At 41.6% G+C, this 12,102-nt stretch overlaps 2 protein-coding genes across 3 annotated transcripts in view; one reads left to right on the top strand and one right to left on the bottom strand.

Annotated features, from left to right (window-relative positions):
* LOC108897662 (solute carrier organic anion transporter family member 3A1) overlaps positions 1 to 12,102 on the bottom strand; it is a 58,034-nt gene that overhangs the window by 20,676 nt on the left and 25,256 nt on the right. The window contains exons 1-2 of one of the 2 annotated variants that reach the window (XM_018697381.2): positions 3,973 to 4,576; positions 348 to 807 (exon numbers count right to left, since the gene is read on the bottom strand). In XM_018697381.2, the coding sequence (XP_018552897.1) occupies positions 348 to 807; positions 3,973 to 4,131 (619 nt within the window). In that variant the 5' untranslated portion in view covers positions 4,132 to 4,576. Of the gene's footprint in view, positions 1 to 347; positions 808 to 3,972; positions 4,577 to 12,102 lie in introns of those variants that run through there. The other variant, XM_051076415.1, reaches the window with a different exon arrangement.
* LOC108897669 (high choriolytic enzyme 1-like) lies at positions 9,894 to 10,728 on the top strand. The gene has a single exon (XM_018697389.2). The coding sequence runs from the start codon at positions 9,900 to 9,902 to the stop codon at positions 10,674 to 10,676; it is 777 nt and encodes a 258-aa protein (XP_018552905.1). The 5' UTR covers positions 9,894 to 9,899; the 3' UTR covers positions 10,677 to 10,728.

Consider the following 12,102-nt stretch of genomic DNA (forward strand, 5'->3'; position numbering starts at 1 on the left):
AAAAAGGTTAATAGCTCAGCTATCTACAACACATTTATGACATCATGATTATTTCTGTGGCTTTTGTGGTCTTTGAGTGAGTGTTTAACCAGGAAGGAACATACTGTGTATCAGGGCAGAGCCAACAACAGTGGTTTTAGCCAGCAGTTGAGGGAAGTTCCAATACAAAAAGCTTTGGATTCAATCAGTAATGGAAGTGTTTTAGTATGCTCAGTTCAGCTTGGGGTTTGGTGATAAAAATTAGGTTGTTGCATTTTAGAACTACAAAAAAAAAAAAAATAATAAAAAAAAAAATACAGAAAATCTGCTTTGATGTCTTGGTTGTGCGGTAGCTCAGTGCCACTCACCTATGTACAGTGAGGAGTCCTTCCTGTGGACATGGTCATCGATATAGGACACTCCCAGAGGCTGGACAGGTGTGGCTCCAATGCCCAGCAGAACCTGGGCTCCAATTAGCAGAAGGTACATCATGTTGGTGTTGGCTCGGTTGCCACATTTAAACCCAGAGTCTCGGTTCTCTGACCTGGTGATGTTGGAGCAGACGTCCCTGCCGTCCTCAGCGTGCCACGAGTCCCCGGCCTCGTACTCGTACTGATGAGTCAGGAACTCCGGCAGGGCTGATAGCAACGCCCCCAACGCCATGACAATCCCACCGCAGCCAATCAGGCGAGGTCTGTGTGCCTTGGCGCCAAAGTAGCTGACAAAGAGGATGAGGGCCAGGTTGCCGATTTCAAAGCTGCTGGCAATGACGCCCACATCGGCACTCTGGAGGTTGAAGCGTCTCTCCAGAGTGGTCAGAACACTTACCTGGCAGAGAGAGAGAGAGGGAGAGAACAAATATTATGAAGTGCTTTTACAACCAGTAACCATTTAGGACCGCCAATTACATCATAGCCAACCCACAAGCTTTTTAAGACAAATTTATACACTTGATTTTAGTTTTCTACTCTATTACTTGCTGTAATTATGCTCAAAGCGATGTGAGTTTTACATGTTTTCCATCCCATTTTAATGTTTGTGTTAAATATTGAGAATTTAGCTTCAGGTGTTATTCAGAAGGAGAAGGAGAAACAGCCATCTGCCGCTCCCTCAGAGCTCATACCAACATCTGCACCCTGTTGATAACTCTGCAGGGTGAGTGGTTTCCAAACATCTTCATCCCCATACTCCTCCTCTTTCTCCTGAAACAACCCTCAGGCTAGCCTGATGCCAGCCTGGGAGAAAGGGATAACTGCATGTGTGTGACTTCAGGCAAGAAACCTCATGCAGCTGTTTCTAATTATGCAACCGTCACAAACACGTTGTACCAGCTGTGTTCTGGTAGCATGCTAACTTCAGCAGAAGAAAAGTGATAGAAATTGAAGAAAAACAAGGATTAACGTTAGCATTGCTTTCTGCCGCTGGAGACAGCTCTTGGTGACAAAGTTTGATGCTGAACTTGCAAGGTTACCTCTGGACTGGTGAATGAACAGCTGTTAATGCTAACACTGGCTATGTAGCGATAGCAAAAACTTACATCTAACATCTTTAATCATGAATATGCATGTAGAATCAGATGGATCATGTATCCATTCATCTTTTTTGTATTGCTTATTCTCTTCGTCTTGTCACACCAAATTCCACTGCAGAATCAGACAAGTTCTAGTCTGTATGTTTATCACCAAGTGATCCTTTGCTCTATAAAATGTAAGAAAATCATTTAGCACAAGTCACAATTCTTAAAGCCAAATATGATGGTTTTAATGTTCTTATTTCCTCCACCAACAACTGACAAGGCAAAAACTCTCACTTTAAAACAAAGAAAAACTCCAAATTATAACTATTTAAACCTTGGAACAAGGTAATATTTGGCATTTACACTTGAAAAATGACTTAAATAATCAGTGACCAAAAAGAATGATAACAGATTTTCTGTTAATCAACTAATCAATTACTCAGCTTATCATTTCAGTTCTAGCAGCAGGTTTATTTACTTGGTACAGCAAGACTGCTGGACCATTTCTACTTTGTTAAGGATGACCCACAAAGCAGCTCTTACTTAATTTTATCTTCCAATGGGTATTCTAGTAGAAACTGTTTCTATGCTGAAGGCAAAATGACTGAGTGGCATGCCCTCAGCCTAGTCATGCTGTACCGAGCCTGTCCTTGGTATAACGTCACCAGAGGTGTCTGAATAACAGTCACAAAACCAGACAACTGGCAGCCCCTCACTTTCCAAAAAAGGACAAACAATCTGTAATTCTCTTCTAAAATGGGAAGATGGCTGTCACTGGTCTATTATTTCAACTGTGGAACACTAACCTAGTTCTGTCACCATACAGCACACATGGGAGCACTGACAAACAAGATGTTACCGCTACCAGCCTATTAGTTAAAACTACTTTACATGCACAGAACATTTACCTTCTGTCCACTGTTCATACAGAATTAGGACAAAGTTGTAATTAATTGTTCCGTGACTTTACAAACTAGGAGGACACAGTTCAGATCAGAGATGACCTTCAGTCATTATAGCTTGCTCCTACTCCATTCAATTTTACTGTAATTTATTTGAAAAAAATAAATAAAAAAATGTGCCAGTGAATAAAGAGGACAAAATAAATGCATACTGTGAACCAAAAAAAGCAGAATTAAAAAGAGACAGTGAATAAAAGATGATGACAAACAATATTTTATACAACAGAGGACAGTGCTGCTATAGTGCTTTTGTCTGCAGAGGGATTTGCTAAAGGTGCACTTTTGGGTTTGGGATGCTGCTGCTTTAAAAAAGAGAAAGTTCCACTGCAGGAAAATACTAATGCACTTTAAAATTTGTGACTGGTGCAAAACATTTAAACGTAAAAAGGCACAGTATTACTAGAGCCTGAATTTCAGCCAGTATTGTTAAAGGGTTTGTTTACATACATTTTAGGTCTTTTGCTGTTTTCTCATCCAAACAAAAGCTTCACCAAAATAAAGGCTGGATCTAATCTGACACCAATAACCTTTCTAAAGGCATTTCTAATTATCTACACTGTAGTTATATCTAGAAGAGAGAACTTCTTTAGAAAAGGTGTTCTGTCCCTTAGATAAAGAATAATTTCAACCCCCATCCTACAATAATCCTGTATACAATGGTATCTTTAATAAAGATTTACAGGAAGTGGAAGTGGCCAATTCTTACTAATGTAAGTGGATGTCACCACATATACAGGAACAGCTGCTGTGGTCGAGGCTTTGGCCACACTATAAAGCACGATCAATACTCCCATCACACTTCAATATGCAAGAAATCATTCATTCTAGAGTAAAGGTTTAGGATTAAAATGAATGCATTCATATGAGCATTTACTGAATTGAGCTTATCTCTGAGGCTGACATCAATCTAATGGTATCAATACATAGAATAGCACATCATTTCGAGCGAAATGTCTGTCAATGAAGAGTAACTGAATGAAAAATGAGAAGAATCTTCTCTTATAATACAATATAAGCTATTGTCGCCTCTGTTGTGGTGATCACGTCATCTCCTAGGCCTGTATCCTCCAGTGTCAAAGGCCCCTTGCATTATTGAAGCATATGGGTGCAGGATGTAGCAGAGCCGGCAGGTTGGATGGACCTCCTGACCAGTGTTTCGTAACCTGCTCTCCGACAGACCCTCCACAGACGCATACAAAATTCTCCAACAACGTGGAGCTTATTGCCGCTGTGACGCGCTTTGTATCATGCAGATGGTGCATAGGCCTGATGGATAATACGCAGCAACTCATCAATCAGTGAAAGCGCCGCGTCTCATGGTTACTGGAGGATGTGATTATTCTAATGTGATCAGAATAATACGATTATTAACCGCATCGGCTGAAGCGCCGCATCGTTACTCACTGTCTGCCTGCGCCTGTTTGAAGGGCGCTGCGTTAACCCGATGTTACCTGAGATATACTGTGATACGACGTTCCTTCAGAGCGGCATTGTGGCTGTTCTGTGGAAACTCACCAGATAGGCGCCCACGGTGCCCTGTGCCAACATGAGCGCACATTCCGACACCAGGAAAATCTTAATGTTGGAAAAACACGAGGTCTTCTTCTGGTTGTCATCCTGCTCCGGGTCGTCGGTGCTGCTCCGCTCTGTGCAGATCTGGTTTTTAACCTGCATCCTTCGGCTCAGGCTCCGGTCGGGTTGGACGGCATGAAACTGAACGGGTCCGGTCCGGCGGAGCGCATCTGGTTCTGATGACGAGCTGCACTGCAGAAGAAGTGCGAATCTCCTGTCAATAGCCCGTCTAGGCTGGAATATACAGCGAGAAATACTGCTGTCCACTCAGCATTACGCGCAGTCCGTCAGCGACCTCTCTTCACCGCCTGTCCAGCCAGTGCGTATCTGCTACATCATATTTAAATACGTAGGTTACGCATGTATATGTATGACGGCTTCTAATACCCGACGTAGAACTACAGGACGCTGTTTCTCCACATCCGGGATGTTACATCTACACCCAGGACCGGTGTCGACTGGCTTTGGTTTCTCAGCCGGGTTCCGAAACGCGGCTCTGCATCCTACAGGCGGTGATATGATGCTCCTCCCATCCACAGACCACAGCAGGGCGAGAGAGGTGGAATCTCTCTCTCTCTCTCTCTCCTTCCTCCTGTCCCCCCTCTCCTTAAACGTGTTTCCATACATCATTTTACCTGTGCAGACTTTCCGCTTAATCATTCTCACAAAAAATGCAACATTTCAATCACACTCTCTGACGTATTCCCAAAACCAGCACAATCACAAATCAACTGGACATGTGATGACATAGCACAATTTCTCCTGATTATTAACGTTGTGTGTTTTTTAAGGATATTAACAGGCCACTGCAACAACTCAAATATGTGCCAATGAGAAACTGATTTCACATTAAAAGCCATATTATATGGTTTCAGAAAGGAGTCCACTGCGTAGAGCTTTCCCTCTATGGTATACTACTGCACAATTACTGCGTATTACTGTTAACACTGTATTTTAACACAGTCAAACACCTGTCAACTGTTATAGCTCTATTACTCCTTTATTATCGGTTCATGGATGCAGTAGTAGTAGGGAATAAAGGTGAAACAAAATGTGGGCTAAAGAAAAAGAAATCAGCACTTCCTCTGTGCTTTGGCACTTCTTTGTTTTAGGGTTAATGTTCGCCCCAAGGCACTGGTGTAGCATTTGAAGTAACCACAGGGTCCCATAGGTCAACCAGGGAGACACATAAGAGTGTCTTTAGGGAAAACGCGATGCATGAACACAATGTGTCCCATTAAGGTACATTAAAACTCAGCAGTTGCCCTTTCAGCCCCACCCCCATACATGTTACGTTACGTTATGTTTCGTTATGTTACGTTATGTTACATTATTGTAACAGTGGCTTTAGCTTAGGTAATCTATCTTCATGCTTGACTGAAGTGCACTCAGCTGGCATCAGGGTGGTTAAAAATTCAACACTTGCCACACAAGAACTCTATTACACACATCAGCAGCCCACTGTGTTGTACTGCTGCAGCTGTTCTACATGAAAACATTCAGTGAAGTACTATTGTATCAGTGTGGACAAATGCTCAGGGACCAGTACAGTCTACAGCATTTTTATTTTATGATTTGTAGTGTGCACGTTAAGCTTTAAGATACTATGTTTTGACACTCAAGACAGTTTGATTCTCATCCAAGTAACTTGCTGATAAAAAGGCGTTGTCCTGTTAAAGGGCGTGTGCGTACAATCTGTAATAGCGGTTGAGAACTGAAAGTCTGACCTCTGTAACCATTAAGCCACCATGCCTACATGAAGGTAACAACTGCCAATGAATGCATTGATTTTGCTTCCTCATTTCTAGGAAAGAAAAAAAAATCACAATACTGGCATTGCTGTTGCTATCCAGCTGCCAGTCGAGCGAACGTAATGTCACTCTCCATTGTGCTATTTAAAGTTAATGCCTCCTGGAAATCTGGCATGGATGCGATGGTTGAATATGACCAGCAACACCTCTAAAAGGGCTCCCATGGGTAATTCTCCGATCAGCTTGAGCTTTATTTTTTTAAATGTAATACTAGACTAGTTGTTTTTTCATCTATTCAAACATGTTTTATACAAGGGTCATTCAATAAATAAGGTGAATTTTTCGGTATAAGGACTTTTAATACAGATAGAAGCTTACTTTTTAAATTTTTTTTGTTTTACTTTTTTTTCACATGGATTTAATTTCTTTTGCAGATTAAAAAAAACTTTGAGAGTTTTGGCGATTAACAAAGATGGCCGACCAAAAAGCATGCTCCAGGATTGAACAGCGGTCAGTTATCAAGTTTTTGGTTGCTGAAGGGTGCAAACCCATTGAAATTCATAGGAGAATGTCAACTGTGTATGGTGCCACATGTTTCAGCCAAAAAAATGTCTACAAGTGGGCTAAATTGTTTAAAGAAGGACGGAGCAGTGGGAAGGTGATGCTCACCGTTTTTTGGGATATGCAAGGCCCAATCACCATTTCATTCCTTGAAAAAGGAAGCACTGTGAACAGTGCTAACTACTGTGAACTGCTGAGGCAGGTCAAGAAAGACATAAAGAACAAACGCAGGGGTCATCAGTCAAAAGGAGTCATCTTGCATCATGACAACGCAAGGCCTCACACAGCAGCCCAAACGGTGCAGACCATCAACGAGCTGGGCTGGGAACTGCTCCCTCATCCCCCTTATAGCCCAGACCTTGCCCCTTCAGATTTTCACCTGTTTGGTCCCTTGAAAGCGTTCACGAGAGGCACGAAGTTTGAAAGTGACAATGAAGTCAAAAGTGTTGTGAGCAACTGGCTGAGACATCAGTCCAAAGATTTTTACGCTGAGGGAATACGGAAGCTTGTGCACAGATGGGAAAAGTGTGTGACAGTGCTGGGAGACTACGTTGAAAAATAAAAAAAAAGTAAGCTTCTATCTGTATTAGAAGTCCTTATACCAAAAAATTCACCTTATTTATTGAATGACCCTCGTATAAAATGTAAACATTGGCTGCGGCTGAACAGTCCTTTTTTTTTTTTGCTTAGGAAGGTTTCTAAATGAGTGAAATGACCCAGAAGTATCTCAGTGGCAGCCATGATAAGAGCAGGTCGAATTATTTAAATGTTTAGGAAAGGAGCCTCAGTGCTTCCTATCTTTTCTCCTTTAGCATAGGATACACTGGGCCATCCTTTATGAAAGGACAGAATGCTGTCCCACAATTCCTTGTCATAGTTTCACTGTGGCAAATCCATGTAGCCCTCATGTAGATGTAACAGAGCTCCTGTTTTATGTTTGTGACACGATCCAAAACATATGAAAATACTTCCCCTCTCTAAAAAAAATATTTTTCTCTATTCAACAAACGTATAAAAACAGGAATCTATATATTTCTGTCTGAATGTAATTTACTCTGGACTCTTGCACAATTCCTTTTTTAATCGTTATTTTAATGGCTCAACTTTCCCAACTTGTATTCCTTTCATGTTTTCATGTATATTATTAGTATTGTATAGGAAACCTTATTGAATTGTAGCTCACGGCACTGAGTTTGTCACAGTGTGTCTTCTATGTATTATAAATAAAGTTGGCTTAAAAAAAACACCTAGTGTAAGTGCAGTTGGATTCTCTAAATACCATGGTTTTCTTTTCCTATTTCCTTATCAGTTCTCCTTTGTGTCTTTTCCTTGACCTCATGACATTTTACATCGATGTCAAGGAAAAGTGGTTAGGAAAGGAGATCTTTTTGACTATTCGACCACAACCATTATTCCTAGTCCTAGCACCACTTTTTTCCCAGCAAAAACACGTCCAAGTATTTGTCTTTGTTGTGTGAGGGATCTGAATGATAAAGTTCATCTGCTCTGAAGTTTTTCATGCAGAAGAGATGAAAATGACAGCTGAGTGGCAGGACAGAGTGTCACAGAGACAGCAGTAAAAAACACAGGCCGAAAATCCTCCATCATAGTCATGAAATAAGAGTGCACTGAGTGCCAAGGTCACTTACCACTCACCCCACAGTTTTTGGCTCACAATATTCCTCTGACCATTCAGATGCTCTATCAGGACCAATTCAATAGCATCTGAAGCAGCACAATCTATCAGACAAACTGTGGACTCAGCAGGAGGAGCATCCATTTCTCATGGAGTCATTCAGAGTACAGAGGTGATTTAAGATCAACCCCTGTGCCTGCTGATGCAGGGCAAGCCAACTGAAGACATTATTTTAGGATGCCTCTTAATCACAAGGTCCACTGAAAGAAGAATGCATTTATGCATTTATCCTGTAACAAACAAATAAATCATCAGAACACAGATGTAAATGACGCCAGAGTTTATTCTGAATGGCAAAACCTTTGATGACCCTTGTACATTTTGGATTCATACAGACTTTGTTGTTTTTGCAGGATAGTATATAAAAAAATTGCAAATTTCTTTTCTGTGATTTATTGCTCAGTAATTGCTGAATATCTATGTAAAATAGTGGATCTATAGGAACCTCCACTTCAATTTTAAGGAACCAACACAAAAACTATGTTGAAGCTGTACTGCCACTTTTGTCTTTTTTGCTTTCTCAGCAGATGCACTACAACAATATTTTTACATAGTATAAAATATTAATCCTCAAAAATATGGCTAAAAAGTGAGTCTTTTGCCAGATGCTGTGTCTCTGACTGTGACCTTCTTACTGTTGGCTACCTGTCATGTTGTTGACAAAGAGACCTGAGGTAATTCTACTCTTGACCTCATTGGAAAGTCCAATAATGCAATTTCAATAATAGCACCATTAAAATGACTTATCACAATTTCATAGAACAAAGGGGTTGTCAAAGCCAAGATTGGACCCTGCTGTCCCTGAAAAATTTCATAAACAGGACTTTTTATTTAACTGCACTGTTGTGCACTGTTTTACTCTGGATATTTTTATTTTATTGAAAAAAGGCAAAAGAAAATATAGGACACGAAACGCATATTAACAGGAAGTCTTTCTTTGCTGAAATTAAGGTTGGTTTCACAAAGATAATGCAAATTCTTAATAATTGAGGACCAAGTACTAAGTCAATCATGCCTCACTCAGTAAACCAGCCATTTCAGCCATCTAATGACCAGAGATAACAAACCATGCTGAAATAGTAGGTTTGACTATGAAGTCTTCCATTCAAAAGTTCCTGTGTGCATCTGTTCAGAGTGCATTCACATGAACAGGAAGTCCATCCATCCATCCATCCATTATCTATACCACTTATTGTTAGGGGGGCTGGATCCAATCCCAGCTGACATTAGCAAGATACAGGGTACACCCTTGACAGATCGCCCATCTATCACAGGGCTGACATATAGAGACAACCAACCATTCATGCTCACATTCACACTTACACTCACAATTAACCTAAACTTCATGTGTTTGGACTGTGGGGGGAAGCCAGAGTACCCAGAGAGATTCCATGCAGGAACATGCAAACCCCACAGTGTTTGAGAACGCAGTGTTTGAATCCCAGGCAAACCCAGAACCTTCTTGCTGTGAGGCAAAAGTGCTAACCACTGCAACACCATGGTGCCCTCAACAGGAAGTCACAAAAGATAAAAAATTACATCACTCTGCTTAAAAGCGTGGTTCTGGTAATGTGAGATCTAATTGACTGAGTCTAAAAAAATCCTAGTAAAGCTGTGTTCATCCATCTACTGATCAGAGATAATAAACCATGTTGAAACAGTAGGTTTGTCTGTGGAGTCCTCCCTTCAGAGGTTTATTTAGGCCTTACAGTGTGGACCCCATCCCATAATCCTCCTGCAGACACACCTGTAGAGGAGGGTATAAAGACCCTGGCCTGCACCCAGACAAACATCAGGCTTCAAGGAGTCTCTCCACAGCAGCTCCCCACAAAAGCACCATAGCCTCCAGACTGACCCTGAAGATGACTCTCTCTGCCAGCCTGCTGCTGCTGCTCCTGCTCGGCCTCTCTCAGGCTCATCCTCTCCAGGAGGAAGGAGTCGAAGAAGACACCGTCGACATCACCACAAGGATTCTTACTTCCAACAATGCCACCAATGAGATCCTGCTGGAAGGAGATCTGCTAGCTCCCAGAACCAGAAACGCCATGATGTGCTGGTCCCAGAGCTGCCTGTGGAAAAAAGCCTCCAATGGATATGTGATGATCCCCTTCACCATGAGCAATGAGTTCACCGGCTGGGAGAAGCAGAAGATCGACAATGCCATGAAGTCCTTCCACAGCAGTACCTGCATCCGCTTCGTCCCCCGTCAGAACGAGTACGACTACATCAGCATCGAGAACAGAGGCGGATGTTTCTCTGCTCTGGGCAGAGAGGGAGGCAGACAGGTGCTGTCTCTCAACAGACAGGGCTGCCTCTACCACGGCATCATCCAGCACGAGATCAACCACGCTCTGGGCTTCCAGCACGAGCAGACCAGGAGTGACCGCGACTACTACGTCAAGATCAACTGGGAGAACATCGACCCACAGATGGCCTACAACTTCTACAGGCAGTCCACCAACAACCTCAACACTCCCTACGACTACTCCTCCATCATGCACTATGGAAGAACAGCCTTCTCCATCCAGTACGGAATGGAAACCATCACCCCCATCCCAGACCCCAACGTCCAGATCGGCCAGAGGCAGGGCATGTCCTACTGGGACATCAGGAGGATCAACACACTCTACGGCTGCTAACTACAATGCTGATGCCAAATGTCACAAATTCACACCATGTTTATGTTTGATTTTCTGGAATTAATTAAGAGCAGGAGCACAACAGATTATAGGGTGTCTGTAATAAAGGCGAAGCAACATGACTGATGTTGTGTCAGTTTTTATCTATCAGTGTTTGTACCTGCAAAAGTTTTACAAAAGCACACATTAGCACAAACATGCAGTCACGTGCAGTGTGATGAATGGCTCTATAATTCTTGAATATCTGCAAAACACTGGAAGTAGGAATATGATATATCTTGTATGTGCAGTACACTGAACCACTTCTGACATATGATCTGAATGACTGTCAGCAAGAGCACTGTAACACGACTCTCAGGAGATCTTTAAGCTTACAGCTTTGTTTTAACTGTGCAGAACACACAAATTATTACAATATATCTAATGAATGAAAACAACACATGAGCCTAGTTGTTTGTCTAAAGGCACATCAATGTAGGAACAGGACCCTCTGATAATGTAATATGACTATGCCACATTAACAGAACCTTTTACTCTGCACTAATGTCTTTAGATATTTGTATTATATGTTTAATGTTGGAAACTGGATATAAATGGACTATTTAATTGGGGAGTAATGTTAATCTACAGTCTTTGTATACAGTATGTATTCTGTCCAGTTTGTTAGAAGTCTCTCTAATGTTTCTGGAAATACATTCAGAATAGCAGTGTTTTTAAATGATCTTCTGGGCTTTTTTGGCAGGGTAGCCAAACAGCTCCAGGGATGGCAGTCTTGGCCTGTCAGATGGTTGGTCAGAAGACTGCTTGGGTTCAGACTAAAATATCTCAACCCCAACTGAATGGATTGCCATGCAATTTTGTGGATACATATGTGGTCCCAAGAGGACGATTCCTAAAGATTTAAGTGATCCCCTGACCTTTCTTATAACACCACCATCAGGTCAAAGCTTTCCCTTATCCTCTTATATATCTCAGAATCTACACAATGGATTGGCCAAAACCTCTGTACAGACATTCATGGTTCCCACAGAATGAACCCTAACAATTTTGGTGGTACCATAAGTTTTCATCTAGTGCCACAATCAGCTCAGACTTTTAACTTGTCCAATATTTTGGTTGAGTAACAAATATCTCCAAAACTACTGAGATTCCCATTAGCCTCAGCTGTACTTTGCATTACTTGCTATTTAGCAAATGTTACAATGATATGCATTACATCTGTTAAGCATTAGCATGTTAACATTGTTATTGTGAACATGTTAGCAATCTGACATTACCATTTAGCATGAAGCATCACTGTGCCAGAGAAGAGTCTCACAGAGCTGCTAGCATAACTGCAGACCCATCTCGTTCAAAGATTCTGGGATATTTAATCTTTAGAAAACTGGACCCTTTGCTCTGTGACTGAAATGTAGTGATAATAAAA

The sequence above is a fragment of the Lates calcarifer genome, linkage group LG2, assembly GCF_001640805.2.
Source record: "Lates calcarifer isolate ASB-BC8 linkage group LG2, TLL_Latcal_v3, whole genome shotgun sequence".
Classification (NCBI taxonomy): domain Eukaryota; kingdom Metazoa; phylum Chordata; class Actinopteri; family Centropomidae; genus Lates; species Lates calcarifer.

What these genes read in the sequence shown, in the direction of transcription:
- LOC108897669 (XM_018697389.2), top strand. Translation starts at nt 9,900, where the DNA reads ATGACTCTCTCTGCCAGCCTGCTGCTGCTGCTCCTGCTCGGCCTCTCT.